General features: G+C 37.5%; 1 protein-coding gene across 1 annotated transcript; it reads left to right on the top strand.

The window, feature by feature from the left end:
- The first annotated feature begins 1,823 nt into the window (after positions 1-1,823).
- Positions 1,824-25,007, top strand: LOC150076304 (uncharacterized). Its single transcript, XM_090387506.1, has 6 exons — positions 1,824-1,985; positions 10,086-10,150; positions 10,527-10,649; positions 16,513-16,545; positions 19,671-19,731; positions 24,849-25,007. Exons 1-6 carry the CDS (start codon positions 1,886-1,888, stop codon positions 24,866-24,868), a joined length of 402 nt encoding a protein of 133 aa, XP_090243632.1. The 5' UTR covers positions 1,824-1,885; the 3' UTR covers positions 24,869-25,007.
- The last annotated feature ends 203 nt before the right edge of the window (positions 25,008-25,210 follow it).

Here is a 25,210-nt window from a genome sequence, read left to right as displayed (position 1 = left end):
AGGTTTTAGCCACTGAAATCTCAGGAAACTAAATGGCAGAGCCTACCAGAGTACTTACTTAAAATATTGGCGTACCTGGTCTGCTTCCACGGGGCCAAGTGTGGGCGATGGTGTGCCCCAATAGGGGTCCAACGGCTAAATCGCCAGATGAACAATGGTACACGACTTTAAGTTTGACAATATCAGTACACTTAAATCTCTAGCCTTTACAATGTACTGTAACATACGACAATGTATACTACGCGAAGATTGTGGAAACCCCTGGTGCCGTCAGACCCTAAACACACTTTACACTAGACCGCGCTATAAAAACGGACAAGACAATGCAGCACAACAGACCTCATCAACAAGAAGGAAATGGCTTCCTACCTGATCGATATAGCGGTATCCAACACCAACCACCTCCAGAAAACTACGAGGAAAAGATCAGGAAGTATACGGACCTCAGACAGCATGTCAAAAAATTAAAGCATTATGGAACATAATGCCCATCTCGATCAGTTTCAACCATCCGCATAGCGACAAAGATCCTCCATAAGAACCTATCAGCAATAGACCTCGCAGAGTATACGTACATGGAACTCCAGAAAGCTGCGATTCTGAACACCTGTAGGATAGGAAGGGAGTTCTTTCACCAACTGTAACAACAACAACAATAGTAGACAACCAAAGAACCACTTGGTACCAGTACCTGTCAAGGGGTAGAAAAAATCGCATAAGGAGAAAAAGTAATAATAATAATTTAGTATTCACGCGGCTTGAATCACGATCACTCGAAGTCGAATATTAGCTTTGCTAACCATAACTATGTGCGGGTGCGCGCTTCGCATGTATTATTATGTAAGATTTGGAAATGTGGTGTCGCTTGTGAGGAGTTACATATGAGGTGTAGCAATGTTCTCGGACTGTTACAGAAAAAAAAAAAAAAAAAAAAAATACCCAAGTGAAGGATCTCAAAAGTGGTTTTATTTTTATTCAACTTAATCACTACCTGACTGAATGTACTTATTACGCCTTTCTAAAAGTTTGTGAAAACAGTTAGCGAATGCATCCAAAGAGATGATTCAGTTCGGCAGCTACATTTTTATGTCCTCAGCATCCTGAAATCTGTTTCCTTTTAAGGCAGTTTTCACCTTCGGAAAGAGAAAGAATCTGCTAGTGCTAGATCGGGAGAGTAGGTTGGATGGTTGATCTGACAATGCTATGTTTCGTCAGAATTGTCGAAAGTGCGGAATGGGCAGGGTCATTATCCTGAAACAAGAATTAGCTGCCTTCAGCGAAACTGCCGCCTTAACGCAACGGGTACAGTTTCCAAGTCTCCCAGAGTTGAAAACAATTTTAAAAGTAAAATAAAAAGTCTAATTTTATGCGATTAGGAATTCTTTGAACTTTTAATTTATTAATGTACCAATAAACTATAATTTTTGCTTATAAACATTTGTTTATAAATTTTAACTCAGTCTTTCGTTTGAAAAGCACTGCTCTTAAAGATATGAGATGATACTTATATTTTAAGTTCCATAAAATACTATTGTGCTCATATGAAGACAAAATACGAAATTGGCATTCAGTTAATTTCGGAAATAAAGCTTATTCAAGAAAGCTAGATTGAATAAAGAAGTCCATCAATTTTTTTTTTCCGCTGTAAACAAAAAAAAAAAAAAAATCCTCCCTTTTATAATAAAAAATTTAAACAACTGCCATAAAATCAATATTTTTCAATACTGCCGGCAATGTGAGTCACCCACGTGTTGAAACATCTTAAACAGAGTAGCACGCAACACTATTATCCTGAAGGAGATAAAAAGTCACAGCACAGTGTCGAGATATCTCAAATCAGTGAAACCAACTTAGGCATCCTCTATAACTGTAAAAAAGGTGGAAGATGCACAGCATGGTGATTTCAGTTGCCTTCTCTATGTTGCTCTGCTTTGTCCTCGTATCGACTCAGGAGGAGAAAAGCAAAACTCAGCAATGCATCTGCAGTAAGTATAAAATAGTTAAATTTCTTTTACTTTAAAAATGGGGGCGGGGATTAATAACCATATGAACTGAAGATCTGCTACTTCAGATTTGATGGATCATTCTGTTTCACAGGCCCACTTTTCCTTTCATTTCTGTCTGTCAATAGTAATATTTTTCAATATTTAAAATCACACAACTGGGTGTGTTTTTTTTCTCAAGAGCCGTCTGGGTGTAAAGAAGACGAGCAGTGTACTTTCACATTTCATCATTTTTCCCTTAACCCTTCCCATTTTCCATTTATTTCTACTAAGAATGATTGTGAATAGAAAGTTCGGGAACGACCGTTGGCTTAGATTGCGAGACTAAGTGAAAACGGGCGTCGACTGTTCCACAAATAAAAAGTGTGCATACATACCGATACCAATCAAAAAAGAAGAGATAATTAATGCTATACCTATAAAAATATATGAAAGTAATCTTTTCAATAGTACTAAAGAAAATATTTTTAATTCTTTATTACCCTTTTACCTTTCTTCAACATTTCTTTATTTCCCTTTATCTTAGTATTGGCATGCTTATAATTCAACATTTACCTTCTCCGTCAAAATGCTACAATATTCCTTCTAACAGAAACCCTTTTTCTGCACATAAAATATACATTTTTTTTTTTTTTTGTTTTGCAGTTTTAGGCGCATTTCAGCTACTTAGAACATAATGTGTTGTATCTATTGTATGTCTATAAATTGTCTTTTGTGGTCGTTTTTTCTCCGTTGCATAACGAAACGCCCTACTTTCTGGGAGAAATAAGAAAATGCAATCTTCACTTGACACCGACTAACTCAGCATTGTAAAAAAAAAAAAAAAAAAAAAAAAAACTGAAATTCCAAGCATCATTTACAAGATTCGACCACCTTTTCCACCCGATTGACAGGGATGGTACTTATAAGCACCGTGTTACTTGCCAAGGATAAAGCATGATAATCTGACTTGCTACCAGTATAAAATGGGTGGAACGAAGATATAATCATCTGAGAGATCAGCTGCTGTCCTCTTACGAGCGTAGTTTCCGATCAGATCCTAGCAATTAACATAGAACTGTCACTACACTAGTTTCTAGTGGGATCTGATTGCAAACTAGCACTGAATCACATTAAGACGTACCACAGGTATAATAAACTATGATCCCTTTAGTGAATTACAAGCTTTGTCATCTATGAGCTAAAATTGTCGTCCAAACCGTTTCAGCAGATATGTTCTTTTTGGGAAGGCAAATTTTGACATTTCTTTCTGCTCGATTTCCAAAAGGATTGGAATAAAACAAATCACGCCAATTCAGCATATTTTTCTGAAAAGAATAATACTTCGAGTATATTCTGAATGACAAGATTCTTAGCGTGGGTAGGATACAAAGAAACTAAACCCAATCACGCAACAGCAGCCAAATGCATTTGGACCAGAAGAGTCGCGGTTGTCCTTTCTTGGCACTAACACAGCACAAAATTATCTCACATTATTTCCTGCTAAGGAATGGTGACTTTCTTCTGCCGCAATATATATTACAACACTCATAAATATTTTTCACATGAGTTTCCTCACAACGAATATATATATATAAGCACTTTAATAATAATAAGTTATGTATTAACGTAAATTGTATACATTAGTGATTCCTTACACAGAAAGCCAGAGGAATCTTACAATACGTTGTTTATAGGAGTGAACAAACACAGAGATACAGAGTTAAAGTACGTTGAGAATTTACATAAAATAACGAATAAAGATTTAAAAAAAAAAAAAAAATTATGATCAAAATATAACGGTAATTAAAACGAAAATGACTACAGGTTGAGCAGAACATGAAATGATATCGGCTAACTAGGACCGGCACTTACATAACTGTTCTTTACAAACAGAAAGATAGGCCAAGATGCCGTCGCGATATGCCTTGTCAATAGACCACAGGTTGATGTTAATGTTGGGCGAGCTCAGTGTCCAGATTAGCATTTGGGAAATGTCTCTTGAAATTCTGTAAACTCTAGAGCCTTGATCACAAGGAGGGGGTACTGCGGAGATGTCTGCCTGTCAAACGCCAACCAATCGTGTTCCAGATGTTGATGTGATCATGCTTAGCTGAACACAAATTAAGGAATGCCTTTATTTTTAGCACATGGGCTATATGGACCGTGATCGTGTATTTCAGGTTGGAGCAGAGTGCAGATTTAGATGCTGTGTAGATTTGGTGAGACCACACATTGGCCCACTTCAGCACCCAGAATTCGAGGCCCCATAGTTTCCTGAGGCTGGTGGGTGGTGCGGCAGATCAAACTTCCACGGCATTGGAGAGCACACTACACAAGTAAGTTGCGAGGTATTTCCTGTTATTTGTTTATTGTGGGTTTTGCACAGATCTATTTTCCTTCCCCAGAGATGCCTACACCATCAGGCATCTCTCATATTGTGGAGTTATACTTCACAACTGTCGTGCCATCATTGCATCACTTGGGTACCTACCCACCCACCGAAGAAGGGCCAAATAGCCCTGAAACGGTGCCGTCTGGGTGGTGGTATCCACTGAGATAAGTAACATTAGTCTTCTGCTGTATGTGAAGCGTTACTTATTCGAAGTAGTGCAATATCATGGCAACTCGTTGTGAAGGTATTCACAATATGAGATAAGAGATAACTTAAAACGATGCCGCCTTTGCAAATATTTTGCTAATTTAGAATTGGCTGTGTATTAATAACTTATACTTAACTTATACTGCACTTAGCTTATACATAGTCAAGACTTTCTCGCAGCCTGAGGCATGAGCCCTAAACGCACTATAATTTGTATACTTTAATTTAAATTTGTCATTTTATGTTATAATAATCAGAATGCTGATTCTAATTTTATCCATAACTCTAATAATGTATATTATATATTTACGCTTTGGCATGGTAAACCAAATAAACACACATTTTCAATTTCGGGTTAGCCGATCGAGTACATCATACACTTGCACTATCTTATATCTATAAATTGCTTGTTCTCTCGTCGATCTGATGTACGAAAATTCAGAGTTCCTGGGAGAAAAAACCCTACCGTCGCCTGAGACCGATCAACTTGGCCACTGCGTGAAAAACATGAAAATTTACTATCATTTATTAGAATCGAATCGAGTGGTATAAATCGCTGAAATACAAGCCCTGCCCATTCCTTTAATCTTAATACATGGCTCGAAAACAAGCTCTGCTCATTCCTGCCCCAATGTACATGTTAACCTGCCAGCAAACCAAAACAGCTTGAAATAATCGTCTCTTGAAAACACCTTATGGAAGTTATCAACGTTATTTCAATAAATCCATCACTGGCTCCAATAAACAAATCCAACCAGTGGTACCAATGGGAAATCCATAAAAATGGATTGCCCATTTCTATGGTTAAACAATGCAATACGTATATCGATGATCCCATTCTCAAAGTCTTCGACCGGAATTCAATCATTCCAATAAATTCACCACTTACACTGACGAGTTTTCAATTTTTATGGTTAAATTATGCAATACATACATCGATTATTCTCTTCTAGACGTCTTTGACCTCATGCGCGATACCAGATCGTAACTTGCCAAAAGGAACACGTATTAGGTCTCCCCTATTTCAAAAAATAAAAATCTAACCAAAAATTGCACAGCGATTTTAGGCTGATTGTTTTAGTTAGCACCATTCTGACAATCATGGAAAAAGTGACACTACCTCTACTCATCAGAATTTCATCATAATCCAATGTCCAGCCACCTTCATAGTGTAGAGCTACGATGATCCACTATTAACACCCTCATAGGCATACGGCTTTTAGGAAATGCAACAAGGAGAAACTCGATATTGTGTTTTCACATTTTTTGACAAAATGTCCATTCTTGGTATCTACAGCATACCACGGGAATTCAGAATCTCCGGACAACTATTCAGTCTTCTTAAGAAGCTACTGTAGTCAAGGGCCCTGTTCATAAGAAGTTAGGATAATTATCATAGAATTATCTGCTTCAGAAGATTCTATAGAGGATTTGCTCTGCTGCCTCCTTAGAACCCTCCCTTGCTAACCATGATAAATTTACTACCTATCTTGACGACTTGAATTACTAAATTGTCACGAAGGGACCCCAATATCTTTCATCAACCATATGCAAAACAGTTATAGGATCTCGAAGATTATCTCTATGCTGTTGTATTTCGCTAAAAAAAAAAAAAAACGATAGAAACTGCTTTCTGTAAGAAGAGAAATACCAATGATTTACATGACCATCATAATAGGGAACTGTCTAATCCAACAAGTCACTCGATATAATGGTTCAGGCGTCACTTGGGACAAAGACATGATTTTTCTGACATATTTTAAAAAGCCACTCGTACAAAAAACCTGCATAACTATGTGCATCAAACAAGATATCTCCAGCTTTCACAATCACATCCCATTATCAGTTACATTGTCTCAGTTCCCGTCGGTGTCTTATTCCTATGGGCCAGTGCATCCACAATCACCAATCCAGATTCATATTTTTTAAATACTGTGTTTTAAAAATAGCTATTCTTGCCAATACCATATCAAAATCGCTCTTGATTACTTATTTAAATATACTACTATCATATAGCCCCAAGGAACAGTGGCGTAGCTACCATGTAGGCAACCAAAGCAATTGCCTCCGGGCTCGGCATCTTTGGCTGTCTTCTTTTTGCAATTTTCATTAATTAAGTAGGGGCCCGAACATGTTCTTTGCCTCCGGGTCCGGAAAAGGGTAGCTACACTACTGCCAAGGAACCTTATGATCATCGCACAGCTACTGTCCGGTAGAATCGACTCACCAAACATCTAGAATATCAACCCCCACACTTATACACTTCCAGACGCAGCAGAAGCCATATCAACTTACTTCCATCAGCTTCAAATTCAAAAGTGTGACCTCTCCGAATCAAATGTGTCTATTCGATTGCATTGCGGTATTTTAATTCTTTATCCATCTGACATTGGGAAGCTCACCAAGAAAAAAAATTCTACAGATCTATAGAGTTACTACTCAAGCTGAATTCAGCTTGAATAGTAACTCTCATCAAGCTGAATTAAACGATTCATCAGGAGAAAGCGAAGCAAAAATATTACCTCAGATATACCTTCTAAACATCATATGGAAGATGTGGCTGTTCTTGGACCGGACATACTTCAGACTAAACATCTTGGGCTCAAGAGCCTTACAACAATTAAACTATATCCACAGTAAAGAGGCAAGGACATAGATTAAATGCTCATCGTAAGTGTACAAATCCCACCTCAGACAATCTTGTGTGCTTTATAATGTAATTAAATAATGTCTTTAATCATTATCCTTAAATGTGCATAAATTATATGGAATGTAAATATTTCAATTTGCATTACACTGTACAACGTAAACTACATCTTCACTAGCTGGATAGCTATAAATGGAGTATTTATTCAAGTCAGGCAGTTTCCATAAAGTCTTAAAGAGTGGCGATTATAACCACCGTGCTACTCATGAAGCACTGATGTGGTTTAACCTCATTATATAATTGCCGAAGAACCATAAAAAAAAAAAAAAAAAAAAATCAATTGAAATTTACAGCCAGCCAACAACGAACTGTTCCTCAGTGTCTGTACCATGTATGCCGGCTACATCGTCTTTTGTTGTGGTCGCCACGCATGTACCCTTCCCTCAAGAAACATGTTAAGAAAAGAAATGCTATTCGTCCGACGACCACAATCATCCGCTGCCCAATTGCGACATAAGCCGAATGTTGTAGATGTCCGTGACGTGCTGTTGTTATAAAAGGGTTTTAGCGCTTTTATAACCAAGAGCACCAGCGACTAAGGCCATATTGCTCCGTGTATACTGTCTGAAAATTGTGTATGTTCTCTGGTCGATTTTCTGTTTTCTAGACGAAAAACAAGAGTTCCCGGAGTTAAAAACCATGATACCATCGCCTGAGACAGACTAACTCAGCCACGTTGTGAAAAAGACCTTAAAAATTCCTCACGTCATCGACGGGCCTCGAATTCAGGTCTTTTCCGCTAGCGTGGGGAGAACGGCGTTTCTACTTATTAGGCGAACCGCCGAGTATATTCAAAGACAGACACACTGGTATGGACATTACTTCTTTGATTCACAAGCACTCAACACGGCCGCTATATCGCATGGCGTCAGTGAAAAATTTAGCGCGTGTTTTACGGAACTTGCTGGTGGTTTGTATTTTTTGTAATTGTTATTAGTAAATATTAAACAAAAATTTTACACTGAAAAAGACGAAACGAGAATATGAAGAACAGATTTAGATATTGGCTGCACATTTATTAATGATCATGGAGTTGTCAAATTACAATGTGTGCCGTGTTGTGAAATACTTAGTAATGAATCGTTGAATAAAAATAAACTAAAAAGCCACTTTCAGACGAAGCATATGGGTTTCGTAGGAAAAGCAAGAAGTTTCTTTGAAAGGCACTAATAGAAAATCAAATGACAGCACCTGAGTGCTCCTACCAATAGCTTTGCATATTGTGTGCAATAAGCTACTTTAGCATCTTATTATGTTACTTGACGAGTTGCAAAGCACAAAAAGCCACACACGATAGCGGAGGAGCTTATTAAACTTGCGGCTATTGATATGGTGCGTATCACTTGAGGAGATGAACTTTCCTAGAAGTTTCAAGAGATTCCATTATCCAGTGATACCGTTCGTTTGCGAATTAACCATATATATCAAAGGATAACGTGTACTCATGGTAAGCCGGCAATGCTCGGTGCTCATTAACATTTTTGTGCCAGAGTGAGAGAAAATAATCCACATATTATCACATATCACTATTCTTTTCATAGACAAAAGCTGGCTACAAAGAGGCTGTCACCAGATTCAAATGGTTAATTTTAGAAAAAACGCGGGCTCTCGCTAGCAGACTTTTTAGTCGGATGTGTTCTGATTTTGAATCTTTATGTCCATTATGATTAACCTCCGTGCTTAATTTATAAACATTCATAATTTTCACAAGCAATTTATGGAATAGCAAAGTGAGTTAACATTCAAATAATTTTGGAAACCACACGTTGAGTGAATTCTGGTTGAGGGTAAAAAAAAAAAAAAAAAAAAATCTTGAGAAATTAAGCAATGAAGGATATTTTTCCTTTTGATATACATGCATGAGACCAGTTTTTCAGTCCTCGCAATTACAAAAAATAAATTAATAAATTGATTGTAGCCAGAAAATGACTTAAGATGCAGTCTTTCCAAGATAAAACCGCAATTTGAAAAAAAAAAAAAAAAAAAAACCTTCCAAAAAGTGTTACATTAATACGGATGTTGATAATACTACATATTTAGTACTTAAGTTTATTACACAATATTATGAAATTTTCTTGTTTGTAACTTTTCAATAATTATTATAAAATAACATATTTTCAGAACTTATGTGAGAGAAATTTTGAATTTTTAATGAATGTACGCAGATAAATATGGTAATTTTATTAAAAATTATATATTTTGCTTGTTCGTTAAATTTATATTATATTTTCAAAAAGAAATTTCGTATTTATTAATTATTACGAAAGTAAAATAATGATCTTAACTTCCATTTAAAAATATAGTATTTTTGTTAGCTTGTGTGTTTTATTTTCAAAGCACCTAGCTTTAGTTTGGAGATCCTTTCAAAATTGTTGATTCTTTTCGGGGGGTGGGGGGGAGACTTGTGTACCAGATCTCCACCATGCTACATTTTGCGTCACGGCTTAAAAAGGTTAAGAACCCCTGCCTTATACACTCCCGTACCGGTAGGTCGGGAACACCACTAAACGCGCGCTGTTTTGGAAACAGACTTGTTTTCGTGCAACAATCCTGCCTCGCTAAAAATTCGACATAGAGGGCTCTTCCTATGCCCGATACTGTACATACCTATCTGTACACATCCTCACGCTTCGACTATTTATTGCGTTCGAGAGATCTTGCTCTTTAATCCAGTGATGCAGTCCACTTGCTCCCATTTGGATAGGCGGTTCGTAAACCTTACACTACGATTGTTTATTAGCTTCACCCTATGATACGTTTCTGCGAAACTAACTGTAACATTTATTTTCTTTAGATTGTCCTGAAGATAAACTGAAAGAATGTGTTGAAGAGCAATATCCATCCGAAGCGCACTCTCAGGTAAGTATAACAAAATTAGGAAACAATTTGTAATTACTTTTAACACTTTATATGTACCAAGATATTTTAAAAATATACGGGACACCGTATGTAATGAAGCCATAGTGAATTTAGCCATAAAGAATAATTTTCAATTGCTTCACTTCCAACTTAAAAACTTGATTAAACATTTAACTTTTAATAAATTACTTCAAATAGGACCTCGCTCCTTTATGAAGAATACTTAGTACCGTGAACAAGTTTTAATAAAGAAAAAGGAGAAACAATTTTTCCCATTGGCCCTTGCGGTGAACATCGTCCGGCACCTGGGCCAATACACGTTACTTATTATTTTTTTATTTATTTATTATTATTTTTTTTTTTTTTTTTTTTGCAGAAAGCTAAAGATATTTACCAGGAATGTGTGAGGAAAGGTAATGTGGAATGTAACGGGGACACATGTGGACAAGACTATAAGAAACTGGTTGATCTGTGTAAAGACGATAACAATTTTAAAGCAGTAAGTATATATACATATTTTGTAGGACCATCATTTTGCTAACTAGGATATCTAAAAGATATCAAAATATTAATTATATTTATTTAATATCAAAATATTAATTATATTTATTCATTATTACGAAAGGAAGATAATAATCTTACTTTCGTTGAAAAATATTGTATTTTTGTTAGTAGTTTCTAATGTGTTTTATTTTCAAAGCACCTAGCTATAGTTTTGAGGTCCTTTTAAAATTGTTGATTCTTTTCGGAAGGGGGTGCTTGCAAATGAACTAATAATTGAATTAAAAAGGACATATTTTGTGCTATTATCACAATGGCCGATTCGGTGCTGACTGATATCTCACGAATATCTGTTAATTAATAGGATTTATAAAATATATATGCATTCTAATAATTTTGCAGTCCTATTCAAACAACCATCTTCCACAAAACTAGGTAGACGCTTATTCTAACATCGATTTTAGTCTCTGGCTGAATTCAAATTTCTGCACATCTAATGCACTACGATTCTTTTGCAATTTAAATTTGTTACTTTTTGTTTGTTACCTTCGGTTTACTCAATCCATTAAATGCCTTAAACGCTTCAAATTAGTTGGGTAGAGCGGGGTGGGGGAATTATACTTTTTTAGAATTCCTCTTAGGTTAAAGTCGGATTAAGCGTATAGTACACCAATTCTGTTTGTTCCTTTAAAATTCAGTTAATTTTGTAAGTTACTTTCCGAAATACAGTAGTTATCATTTTTAATTTTTAACACTTCTAAATGCTAACTTCGGTAAAGCAATCGCGGTAGCCCAGTGGCTAACTCCCCGCCTTCCTACATGGGATGTAAAAGACCAGAGTTCAAATCCCACCAATGCAATAACCTAGGCGAATAACAGCTGTTATCCGTACGCGGCGACCAAACACGGTATTAGGTAGGTGATCATAATTCAGTGATCACTCTCTGTAAATCCGTAGGACCAAATATGAACAGAGTTGTTGATCGAGGAGTGTCCCGTTAAAAATTAATGAGGTGTACAGACCGAAGAAGATCCAAGATTTTCTTTACTTTTCGAACAGGAAGGTACCCTCAGGAATAAAAAACCTCGTAACTTGTTCAGTGAATTAAGTGTCCCATCTTCTTTGCTAAACATATACAAGTTCATTCCAGATTATTTGCTTCTCCTTTTTAATATCGTTGTTTAAATTAACTGGGATAGCAAGAAATTCCGTAGGAATGGTTTAAATACGTCATTATTCATTTTCTAAGAATGTCTATTTATAATTATCAATCATTAAATGGTCTTTTTATTTTAACTACTAAGACTTGAAAGGAATAATACAAATCTTCCGTATTAATTATTTAAATGTCTCATTTTATTATTTATGACTTCAGGATATTTTTTTGATTACTGAAAATATGTTAGCCCCAGGATCAGGGCGGTATGAACGTTATAAAGATTTATAACGTTCATACAGCCCTACAAATAAAGATTTCCCTAATTAAACATTAAGTACATTACGTGTTAATACTAAGTAAGAAAATATGAGTAAAATGCACTTTACCTTATGAAATATTTAATATATTTATATCGATAAAACGACAAAGATTTCAGACCTAGAGCAGTATCAATAACTGTATAAAACTGGCTACATTTAGGATATCTCTATTGAAAGTCCCGAAAACGAGATTTATTTTTTGGGACATTCAATTACAGAAATCCCGTCAATGACGGGTGGACTTTCACAGGTCCTTTTAACAGTATGGTCGAATTAGTCTCAAGGATTGCGTTGGGTAATTTTATCTCCCAGAATCTCAGGTTTCTCTTCTATCAAACAGTCGAAAGGAAATAAGCAAACGCAGCCGCATATAGAGATACCTAACAGCTTTGGCGCAAATAGGTCCTTGAGGTTGTCACAGACATTCTCTCAGATATGCCAGACAAGCTGTTCTTGCTACCTGGGAGTCTAAAACGCTGATGGAACTGATATTCGGGTGACACTCAAGTCAAAGTGGACCCAATTTCGGCGAAGTCCTGACGGTCTATGACAACCAAATCCTCTGCTTGCACCTTCACGATGGTGGGACTGTTAGTAATCCTGGGTATAACCTTCATGCATAAGTACATGGTGGGTGACCACCCAGGTGTGAACCAACGTAAGCAGGGGTCGAGGTGTGGCGCCCACACCACATGGAGGAACGCCGCCCCTCTATGTTACCAGGCAGTACTAGGTGGTAGATGACTCTCGTCAACCGGTGAAATACCACCACTTTGCTTATTGGAGGCTTGAAGTGGTGGAACCCATGTTTAGTCTCTAGAGCTAAGTTCCGGCCAACCCTTCCCTATCTCTTCCATCATGCAGTATGATTGATGATTTTTGAGGTTATCATGAATGTCGTGGCGAGATCCAATATTCCTTACATTTCGAGGGTACAGCTCTAAAACGGTGTTCGCAGGCCGGCCGCTAGTTAGTACACCGGACTGAACCTATTGGTAACTCTCTAGGAAGCTTCCGGATCAGCTAGTGTATAATCTTGCTACCTCTACTCTGCCAGATAGTGACTGGAGGGAGTCCGAGTAGTGTGTATGCGGGGAGCATTGTCGAGGCCACGTTATGTCAAGGATCTGGGTATATTCTTACCACATGTACGCCATATCCAAAAATTTCATTACTTCATACAGCATGGCCCACCCACTTTTTCTTACTATTGAATACACCATGAATTGTCAAAATAATAGAGCAAGCTTATCTGCGAAAAGATCTAAACCTCCCAAGGACTTCCTAATTCATTTCACAAATATACGTGGTCTCAATTCTAATCTCAACGATGTCCATTTCCACTTGCAGTCTTCCAAACCCCATGTACTTTTTCTGACTGAATCTCAGTTATCAGTTGATTCAACTACTGCTCATCTCAGATGTCCAAATTATTTGCTGTATGATTCCTTTCGCCTCAAAGGTGGTACTTGTGCATATGTCCGTTCTGATATTCCCTGTCAAAGTCTTGGCAATTTGGAATCTCCTCTCTTTGATCTTCTCTGGCTTAAAATCTCTCTACCTCATTGTGTAAAATTCATCTGTTGTCTCTACCGTTCTCCCAACTCCACTAATCACTTGGAGCTCTTTGACTTCCTCTCTTTGCAACTTGACTTTCTCCAGTCCAACTTTCCTAACAGTGAGGTAATTTTCCTTGGTGATTTTAACGTTCACAACTCCAGCTGGCTTCCGTTTTCTAGTCACACCGACCCAGCAGGTCGAGATGCTGAGGCTTTTGCAATTACTAATGACCTAGCACAGATTGTTCATTTACCTACAAGAATACCGGACAATCCTAATCATACAGCCAATATGCTTGATCTTTATCTCACAAACAACCCTTCTAAGTACAAGGTTGAAGTGAGAGGTCCTTTAGGCACTTCAGATCACAACTTGGTGATTGCCTCTTCTCCAATGGAACCTTTATCTCATGGCTATTCCCAACCTCGTATTGTTTGGCATTACAAGAATGCAAAATGGGATGACCTGCGAGACTTCTTTTCTTCTTTTCCTTGGTCTGATTACTGTTTCAAAACTTCTGATGTCAACATTTGCTCAGATCGTGTCAGTGAAATTATTCTTGCAGGAATGGAATCCTTTATCCCACACTCCACTTTAAAATCCCGTCCTTTATCTAAACCTTGGTTTTCCAATAAATGTGCTAAGGCTGTCCAAGAGAAGAACGTTGCATATCGTAATTGGCTTGTTTCTAATTCTTCAGTTTCATTTTCTGCCTACACCAAAGCTCGCAACAATTGTAAAGCAGTTATTAATCAGTCCAAACTAGAGTTTGAACAGGCTAAGAGTAGAAAACTTGCTTCTTGCCCTAATGGTAGCCGAGCATTCTGGTCTCTTGCCAAAGCTATTGGCCGCAACTTTTGCCCATTTCTGCTCCCACCTCTGTCCAAACCAGATGGTTCTGTTGTCACTTCAGCCAAGGATAAAGCTGACCTGCTAGCATCCCATTTTTCTTTGAGCTCATGTATTAATGATCTTGGTAAAACACCTCCCACCATTCCTAACACGCTCCATTCAATGCCTCCTGTGGTCTTCCGTCAAAAGGATATCACAAGGATTTTGATGAATCTTGATGCTAAGAAAGCTCCAGGTCCTGATGGTATTTCTCCACTTGTTCTCAAAACCTGTGCTCCTGAACTTACTCCTATTCTTTGCCGCCTTTTTTCACTTTCTTATTCCAAAGGTGTTTTTCCTTCTGCTTGGAAATTTGCTCATATCCAGCCAGTTCCTAAAAAGGGTGACAAATCCCTCCCATCTAATTATCGTCCCATTGCAATTACTTCCACTCTTTCTAAAGTAATGGAGAAATCAATTAACCGCCAACTCTTAAACTACCTAGAAACCTTCCATCTGATCAACGATCGCCAGTATGGATTCCGTCAGTGTCGATCCACTGGTGATATTCTGGCTTATGTTACCCATTTATGGACTAATTCAATGGAAAGGTTCGGTGAAACACAAGTTGTTGCTCTTGACATCTCAAAGGCTTTTGATCGTGTTTGGCATAAAGGTCTTCTAAACAAGCTTCCATCTTATGGTTTGCCAACTGTTTTTAGTAATTGGTTATCCAGTTTTCTCTCTGATCGCTCACTGAGGGTGATGGTAGATGGCTCTCTGTCTTCTAACTTCTCCACTAATGCCGGTGTCCCCCAAGGTTCAGTTCTTTCCCCCACTCTTTTCCTCTTGTATATCAATGACCTTCTTCCATTGACTGGAAATCCTATCCATAGTTTTGCCGATGATAGCACATTGCATTCAACTTTCCATTTTGAGAAACCTTGTCCAGCTCAATCAGCTTCATGTTCTCGAAAATCTGCTGCCAATTCCTTAAATGCCGATCTTCAGGTAATTCTCCAGTGGGGCAAAGACAACTTAGTTGATTTCAACCCTTCTAAAACTCAATCTTGTCTTATATCTCGCAAAAAGGATTCTTCTGCTCCTGTGCTTATCTTTAGTGACACTCCGATTTCTAGGCAAAATGATATATCTCTTTTGGGGATTACCCTGACTTCTAATCTCTCTTGGCACAAGCACATTACAAATATTGCTTCCTCTGCATCTAAAAAACTTGGTTTTCTCTTTCGCTCTCGGCGCTACTTTTCTCCCAATCAGCTGCTCACTCTGCATAAATCGCAAATCCGCCCTGCCATGGAATATTGTTCCCACATCTGGGGTTGTGCCCCCAAAACCTCTCTCAGGCTTCTTGATTCCATTCAGAAGAGGGCAGTTAGGTTAATTAATGATTCATCTCTAACAGAGTCTCTCCACTCGCTGTCTCATAGACGCACTGTTTCTGCTGCATGCCTCTTCTACAGATACTTCCATGGGCACTGTTCTTCTGAATTGGCTTCTATAATTCCCGCTCTCTCTTTCAAAACAGTCCGAACACGTGCCGCCACCAGCCAACATCCATTTACTGTCCAACTTCAAACCCACAGAACCAACTTTTCATCTTCCTCATTTATTCATTCAACTGCCGTTTTCTGGAACAACCTTCCTTCATACGTATTTCCTGAAAATTACAATCTACAGAAGTTCAAGTCCAATGTCAACAAATATCTTCTTTCGTCTTCTCAGTCTCCAACTCAAGCACGGTACTAAGTACTATAGGTTATAATACCTCTCGTGTTTGGGGTTCTCATAAAAAAAAAAAAAAAAACACACAACTAGATTTGTATTAGCAATCAGAAAAACTTTATACAAAATACATTTTCTTGAAGAAAAAGATTTTTCTTTTGTTTGGTCAGTTATTTTTCTTGTATTTTGTTTCAAAATTTATTATATTAAACATCCAGGATTATTATATTTATCTTTTTTATTTCAGTTCGAACAGTGCATTAAGGATAACGACGCAGAAGTAAGTATGCTTGCTACATCTGCAATTCACTGTTATTAGAAATCGTATTTAGTAGGCTATTTTAATAATTATTTACATTCAGTGGTCAGTTTATTAGTTCCACCAGCTTAATAGTAATGAACAAATTGAGTTGCAATTGATTGACATATTGGATGGTTGCAGATCTCTACTCTGAATAACTTCTTCCATCTCACCCCACAAAATTTAGTTGAAATGTGGTGATGCAGGGCAGAAGGCTCAAATTACACATATTCCAAAAACCAGTTCTATATAATTTTGGTATTGTAATGACATGGCACATTATCCTGCTTGGAATAATCCATTTCCAGATGGATAAACTACTGCATCCAAAAATTCGTCCACTGGTTTCCAGGGGCTCATAATGCACTATGAAAACATTCGCAACACCGATAATACGCCATTTTTCAAGATATGTACATTGACTCAATTATGTTTCGCCATATTTTGCTCCTTCCATCACCATGAAGCAACATGAACCGAATTTCATCAGAGCAGACAAGGCTTTTCCAACTGACCACTATCCAAGTGTTGGCACTCAAGAAACCGCTTTCGATCGTAGTATGCGATATCGTAACCGTGACATAGCACGTCGAGTTTTGCACTGTGAAATGCCGCTCTGGCTACCAGTCTTGTATTGAGTATTTTTTTGATGAGCTATAGCCTTTCTGTTACTCTGCACAAGTCTCTTTTCATCCTCCGTTGGTGTTTTAAACTGAATTAGCTGTTTCCGACTTAAGGCTTTTTTGGTAAGATCACCCCTTCGTTCCTAACACCAATCTTGTTACCCTTCTCTGTACTCGTTCCAGCAACTCTACATTCTTCCTAAAATCACGCCGCCACACCTGTACCCAGTACGCAAGGCGTAGCCTGACCATTGCATTATAAAAAGGAATAATCACCTTTAACCTACTAGCAAAATTCCTGTATATCATTGACAATACCCCATTACCTGCACTGGCAACCTGTCTGCACTGCTCAGAAAACTTCATATCTGACTGCACAATTACTTCCATGTCTTTTTCATTTTCTACCACCCTAAGTGTAGTACCACAGAGTTGGTAAGTTTTTCGGTGGTTACTTCTACTCATATGCAGTACTCTGCATTTGTCAATGTAAAACTTCGGTTGTCACTTTTCAACCCATCTGACCAACTTTTCTAGATCCTGTTGTAGTAGCACACTGCCATTACCGTTATCAAACAACCCTGGCAACCTTTGTATCATCTGCAAACTTCGACATCAAGCGTGATATACCTTCATCAATATCACTGATAAATATACAAAACAGTGGGCCCAACACCTAAGCTGGGAGACCCCATTAATAACATTAGTCCACGAAGAGCAGCGTTTACCACAGTTGGTAGAAGAAATGAAAAAGCTTAAGGTTGGAGAAAAAGCTTTAAAGAGGAAACACTAATTCGTACCCAACATTTGTTTCATATTTAAAATTAAGTTTAAAGGTTTGGGGGGAAAATTGGATCAAACCGCTGACATACCCGAAGTAGTATGACACCGAAAACAGAATTATTACCTAATTTTCATACAGTGTTTATCATTTAAAATGTATAACAATTAGTCGCTATGGTGTCCATCTAAAATTAGAACAGTTTCAACAGAACTTGGATTACGTTTAAATTCACCCCCACCGGTAGCACACTGGTTATAACCATCGTCCACCCACATGAGTTGGAACAGACCCGGTTCTAATTCCGTTAATAAAGCGAGAAGTTTTAATATGCATCGTTTTTTTTTTTCATGGTTGAGTTGGTCAGTCTCATGGGAGGATTCCATGGTTTTATTCCTTGCGGAAGCTTTTGTCCAGAAAACAGCAAACCGAACAAAGAATCAACGCGAATACAGATGCCTCGCAGCCCTTTGCTTTTGAGTTGAACACGCAACTAACATCCCAACGTTTAAATTAAGTAGACTTCATTACATTAAAGAAATTTCATATGTGACCTCCCTCCTGAATTATGAGGGAGGAAGAAAGAGAAACATCTGATATAAATTTGACAGTCCATATGCACTTTACAGAAAGATCTGATAAGTCAAAGGCAAATACTTTTGGTAAAATGATAGCAATTGATCTAGAAGAAATACAAATTTAAATACTAAAAATTTCAGCAGACACGAACTTTGAAGGAGATATCGATATTCAAAAATTATCCCTTTCTGAAAACAGAAATTCATCAATGATACTGCAAATTTTCATAGTCTAATTCAAATGATGTAAAACCAACTTATGTCCAGTACTACCTTTATCAGAAATAGCCTGTCAGGGCAACTTTCCCGTGGTAAAGACGCCTTGGCAGACTATTTCCGTACAGGTAATATATTTTAAAACGAAAAAAAAAAAAAAAAAAAAATCATTAAGAAGGCGAAGGTAAACTGGAACCTTCTTATATCATAAGCCGCAAGCGTCTTAGATGCTGAAAGATCATAAAAAAAAAAAAAAAACACACACACACACTACAAAGCCGCCCAAACAAGATCATTCTCCCCCAGTAGTCCCGAGGAGTGAACTATAACAAAAATTCTTTGGATAATCACACCTAGGGATGATGTGCACTTGTGCTAGGCACAGATTTCTTCTGTAGATGGAGTCCCTACTCTGTCTCCAATTTTTATGAGCCAACGCAAGCTTCAGAGTGAGAAAAAAATGGACGGTATAACGTCGATGCTGAATTAAATGGTTTTGAAACTTTATGCAGCAACTTTCCTCTTAACGCAACAAGATTTGATTGTAACTTTCTCCCTTGTTTATAATGAATAATTTACCAGAATAACCAAATTAGAATAATATGAAATGTGCTATCTATTTATATACCATTAGTACAGAATAGGTAGAGTTTCTACAATTTAATGGTTGCTTGCTAGTATAAAATCATGATATTATAATTTATTCCAGCATTTACTTAGAAGTCACAGATGCATCCATAGAGATATATGCAGAATCTTCTGTTTTTTTTGTTTTTTTTCCCCGACGGAATTATGTTTTACATTTTTAAGTGATCTACTATAAATGTTAAATTGTTTTCATCGTTTGTAATTACAATTATACCCATTGGGGTTCGCCGAGCTTGATTTTCTTTTTATTTCCTATAGCTGAAAAAGGAATGCAAACCTAAAGACGTCATGGATTGCTTGAAACAGAAATGCAGACCAGGTAAGAAAGTGTGTTAACTTACGTTAGAAGTAGGCTGTTAGTTCCCCCTCTCCCCGTTTATCGAATGCATCTAACTTCAGTTTTTCAGATTAAACGAAACAAGCCAATGTTCTCGTTTTTTGTTTTGCACTCCGGTTATTAAAGATAAAACAAGAACGATCCTTACATCGTTCCCTTAATAAACTAAAACTTAAACTAAAGTTACATCTACATACCGGTGGTTCATATCATTTTAGTTTATTTAAAAGTGCATTTAGAACTACACAATTTTATCCCGAAAGAAAAGCATTGTTTCAGATTGGTACAGAGCGAGCTGTTCAGAAAATGAAAAGCGCAGAAATCTATACTGGTATCACTTTCACTGCATCTTGCTAAGTAATTTCTCTTTAAACTCCTTGGAGAAATTACTTAGCAGAATGAAGTGAGAGTGATACGAGTAATGTTTATATCGAGAAACGTCGAGAAGTTAGGCTTCTCACATTTAGTATTCTTATATTCGGTTGTAGTTTTCTACCCCAGAGAAAATTTCCCAGAAATTAAATATAAACGAAGGAGAGAATAAGTACATAATGTTTTAATAAGAAAGATAAAAGATAGGACTGAAATGAACCAAGTTGTTTGCAATGTAAGATTACCTCTATAGCATCCAGTAGTACTATTCCGATACCTGCAGTTCTTTTTGCAATCCGAATAAACAGTAAAGACAAGGAGTCACCCAAAATAAGTTTTCAAAAGAAATTTTTCTTCATTTATTCTAGAAGAAACAAAGAAAATTTCGATACCATAACTTCCACTTTTCCCTTTTCTAATAAAAGTAATCCTACAGAATAAATCCTACAAGAGCAATTAATCGTCCGAATGGTACAAATTGAGATGTGCTTCCCAAAAGAGAAGAGTAAAATGAAACCCTCAAAACAGCAAAAAGGAATCTTTCGGTAGCATTCATAAATTCCAAAAACAATACTAAGGATAGAGTACTCTTCAGAGTTCCTTGTACTATCATCTGCATATATATGATTTATATTTAATGGAAGAAAGGGACCGATATAAAAAAAAAAAAAAAATGTACCAGAAAGCGAAAGAAGGAAATCCGTGCTGCTCAGACATTAGTATCCGATATTCAGAATTCTTAATTAGTAATACTCGTACAGAATATTCAAGATCTGTTATAATAATCACTCTTATACCACGTGATATTAATATAGTTTATTAAGCCTATAGCCCAAACCACTATACAGGACATTACAAAAATTTTATGAAGACCTTAACAACTATCATCAAAACAAAATTTAAAACTGAAACATAAAATAACAGCATGCCTCTCCATGACACCTTGTCCATCAGAAAACCCACGGAGCTACTTATGAGAATCTACAGGAAGCCTAGACACACTGGATCTTCTTAAACTACAAATCCTGTCACCAGTTCTCAATAAAAATCAAGGTTCTCAAATTCTTTGATCCTCAGAGCATACATAATTTGTAAAGAAGAACACCTGCAAAATACTCCAAACTATAACCATGATTGCCTTCAAGAACGGATTTCCTCTACAAGTTATTAACAGAGCAATACATGATATCTCCAAGACCTATTCTTCAAATAGGTCATTATAAACATTATAATGGTTTAGTATTGTTGCTGTCATTATGAACTCACCAAGACCTTCACAGAAACTGAACCCAGCAGGGACAAAAGAACCCCCATATGCATACCAACAATTCGTATAAAAATAGCAAAAAAGTATGGAATCACCACCTTCAAGAGAAGAGTTCAGCAACGGTGAGCGGATGCCAAAACAACAGCCCCTACTCATAAAATAGACTTCAGGTGGGGGCTAGACACATTGGAGAATCTTAAAGAGGACACCTGAAGAATTAAAGAACATAAAAAATGTGAAATATAGAAGAATCCTAAAATCCGAACATAGCCATACATGCATTCTAATGTGGTACCACATGGAACTTTAACAAGACTAAAATCCTCCATACAGACAACCAGCACAACAAAAGAAAATTTAAAGAGGCCTTTTTCATAAAAATTTTCGGAATCTCAATCAACCAACAGGAAATAAGGAATCTAATTTAACCCTCAATATTTCCGCCTATTCAACACGAAAATAAAGGAAGATATAGAAAAACGGGAAAAACAAAATATTCCAAAAATCCAGATTAGCCCACGCAACCCCTTCCAAACCCCGAGTACCAGCTTGCAGATGATCTGAGCACGAAGATAGCGTACCTCAAACAAGAATCACTGGATCCAGGATAGAAAAACTTGGCACCCTACTATTGGTCAATAGACCTAATCCTATAATGTAATTGTTGGCAGACGGCGCCTCCGTAGGCAGGATGGAGGAAGCAGCAGTGCGTAGCACACGCTTCTTGATTAAACCGGGGTTCGAGCCCGTGCCCACCAAATACAGAGGATGCGGAAAGGTCAGGGAATTACCACCGCATGTTCCCGGTGCAATATGGCCTTAGTTGCTAATGCTCCTAAAAACCAAATAAACAAACAAACAATTGTTGGCAGCACCTCTTGCCAGTATGCGCAACGGTTTTGATGGAATCTGGCAGCAGGTAAGAATTTTTATATATGCATGTCTGTGTGCATTTACCTTAATCTAAAGTAAAACACTGTAGTCCTAATGTAATTGAAAACTAAGAAATAAGTTTATTTCTTTAACTTCTAACTTATTTCTTTAACCTTTAACTAAGAAATATTGTTCAAGGTTTAGGCCTAAATGGTTGTCAGATGAACTAATGAGGCATATGGCAGAGAAGAAAAATGCATGGGATAAATACAAATTAACACGTGACACGGACGCCTATGATAGATACAAGTTGATCTGTAACCAAGTTACAAAGGAGGTTAGGCAGGCGAAGGCAGATTACGAGAGATCCTTGGCAAGGGATGCGAAGAAAAACAGCAAAGAGTTCTTTAATTATGTAAACTCTAGAAGGAAGGGGATGAATCAGATTGGTCCACTTGAGATCGATGGGTCAACTGTTGATGACCCTGCTCGGGTAGCTAACAAACTAAATGAATATTTTGCATCGACATTCACACATGAGGAGTTATTCAGCGAGGGGAATGCCAGAGGTGTATTCAATTCTAGCAGTAAGCTAGAGAATCTTGTAATAACTGAGAGCAAAGTGGAGGAGAAATTGTTGAAGATAAACACAAGAAAGGCACCTGGGGTGGATGGGATCTATCCAGTTATATTAAAGGAGGCAGCAAAGGAGGTAAGCAAACCCTTAGCCATAATTATGAGAGCTTCCTTGGACTCAGGGGAGGTACCCATTGACTGGAGATGTGCAAATGTGACCCCAATTCACAAAGGGGGATCAAAGGCTGACACAAGTAATTATAGACCTGTGAGTTTAACTTCTGTTCCCGGAAAATTAATGGAGGCACTGGTGAAAGAAGCACTGCAGGATCATCTAGACAAGACTTCAGTTATAGCTAGGACACAGCATGGTTTTGTTAAGGGGAAGTCTTGCCTGACCAATTTGATTGGATACTATGATGCAGTCACAAAAGAACTGGATGCAGGGAATAACTTTGATATTATATACTTGGATCTTAGAAAGGCTTTTGATACTGTTGCACATGGAAGACTGCTGCACAAATTGGAGCAGTGTGGCATTGGAGGCAAGTTGCTGCTATGGATAAAGGGGTGGTTGAGGGGGAGAAGACAGAGAGTGGTAATCAATGGACACTGCTCATCGTGGACTAATGTTATTAGTGGAGTCCCTCAGGGTTCAGTATTGGGGCCTTTATTGTTTTCTGTATTTATAAATGATATTGATGATGGTATATCAGGCTTAATGTCCAAGTTTGCAGACGATACGAAGGTTGGCAGGGTTGTCAAGGACACTACTGACACTATGCTGCTGCAACAGGATTTGGAAAGGTTGAGCAGATGGGCTTCGAGGTGGCAAATGAAGTTTAACATTGACAAATGTAAAGTACTACATATGGGAAACAGCAACCCCAGAGCAGCGTATCAACTCTGTGGTACTACACTGACAGTGGTAGAGAATGAAAGGGACCTGGGGTTGGTGGTGCAGGCAGATATGAAGTTCTCTGAGCAGTGCAGACGAGCTGCAAGAGTAGCTCATGGTGTATTGTCAATGATATATAGGAATTTTTCTAGCAGGGATAAGGAGGTGATTATTCCCTTGTATAAGGCAATGGTCAGGCCACACCTAGAGTACTGTATACAGGCCTGGAGGCCTCATTTCAGGAAGGATGTAGAGCTGCTGGAAAGAGTACAGAGAAGGGCAACTAGATTGGTGAATGGGACAAAGGGGTTCTCTTACGAAGAAAGGCTTAAGTTTTGCAAATTACAGTGTCTGGAAACTAGGCACCAGCGGGGTGATCTGATAGAGGTGTACAAAGCCTTGAATGGTTTGAGCATGCTCAATGCTGATGGGATTCTTCCTCTAGCTCAGAAAAATCACCTGAGAGGGCATAAATTCAAATTGAGGAAAGACAGATGTAGGATAGATGTGCGGAAATTTGCCTTTAGCCAGCGGGTGGTTGGTGGGTGGAACAGACTTCCATCCCTAGTCGTGGAAGTTGATAGCCTAAATAAGTTTAAGGCTCAGCTGGACAGGTATTTCGAACGAACAGAGGGGTGAAGTGGAAGTGGTTATTTTTATTTATTTATGTTAATTTTTTTTTTTTTTTTTGGCTGATGCTGCATAAGCTTGCTTTCTTGCATCAAATGCCTCTACTAATGCTAATGCTAAAATCCTTAATTCACAATTATAAATTAATTACAAATGTTCCCAAATTGTAACTCCTGATATTTCTCCCTCTTAACAACGAATGTTTGCTCTGATGATAAGCAATGGTAAGTTGTCTGAAACTTCACCTTAAATATATAGTGGTTTGGGGCTATAAGCTTAAACTGTATTATTAATATCACGTAGTAGAAGAGTGGTTATTATGACAATTAATTTTCATGCAAAACCATGAAACGACCTACCCTAATTATATTCTCAAAATTGTTCAAGAGATTATTGATCATTTTCCTCCGTTAATCTTTATATTATTACCATTTAATATGAAATGAAGAAAGCAAATGATAATTCTTACTTTGTTATTTTTAGCCCCTCCAGGAAGACGATAAAGGAAGTAATCTAGTTGCCGACTCCAAAAAATTGGTTTCAAGACAGGAACGTTCTATTCACGCTTTGGAAAGTAAACTTCAGTTTTATTCGACTCATATATGACGTTAATCTCAATAAATGCAATATAAAGAATTAGTATTTTCTTTTTCGCTGCTACTTCAAACATCTCTCTTTAATAGGAGCAGGAGCTTACTTTGTAATACCAGTGTAAAACATTCAGCGAGCTGTTTGCTCTCCAGAACTGGAAGTTCTAGAAGATGACTTTACAATAACATCTAATATTCATTTGTAATGTGTATTACAAACGAATATGACTTTAGTTTTAATTAAAAAAAAAAAAA

This window comes from Mastigoproctus giganteus, chromosome 13 (genome assembly GCF_048544385.1).
Source record: "Mastigoproctus giganteus isolate SK-2022 chromosome 13, ASM4854438v1, whole genome shotgun sequence".
NCBI classification, from domain to species: Eukaryota; Metazoa; Arthropoda; class Arachnida; order Uropygi; family Thelyphonidae; genus Mastigoproctus; species Mastigoproctus giganteus.
The sequence above is the reverse complement of the archived record's forward strand: the minus strand, read 5'-3'. Positions and strand labels throughout refer to the sequence as shown.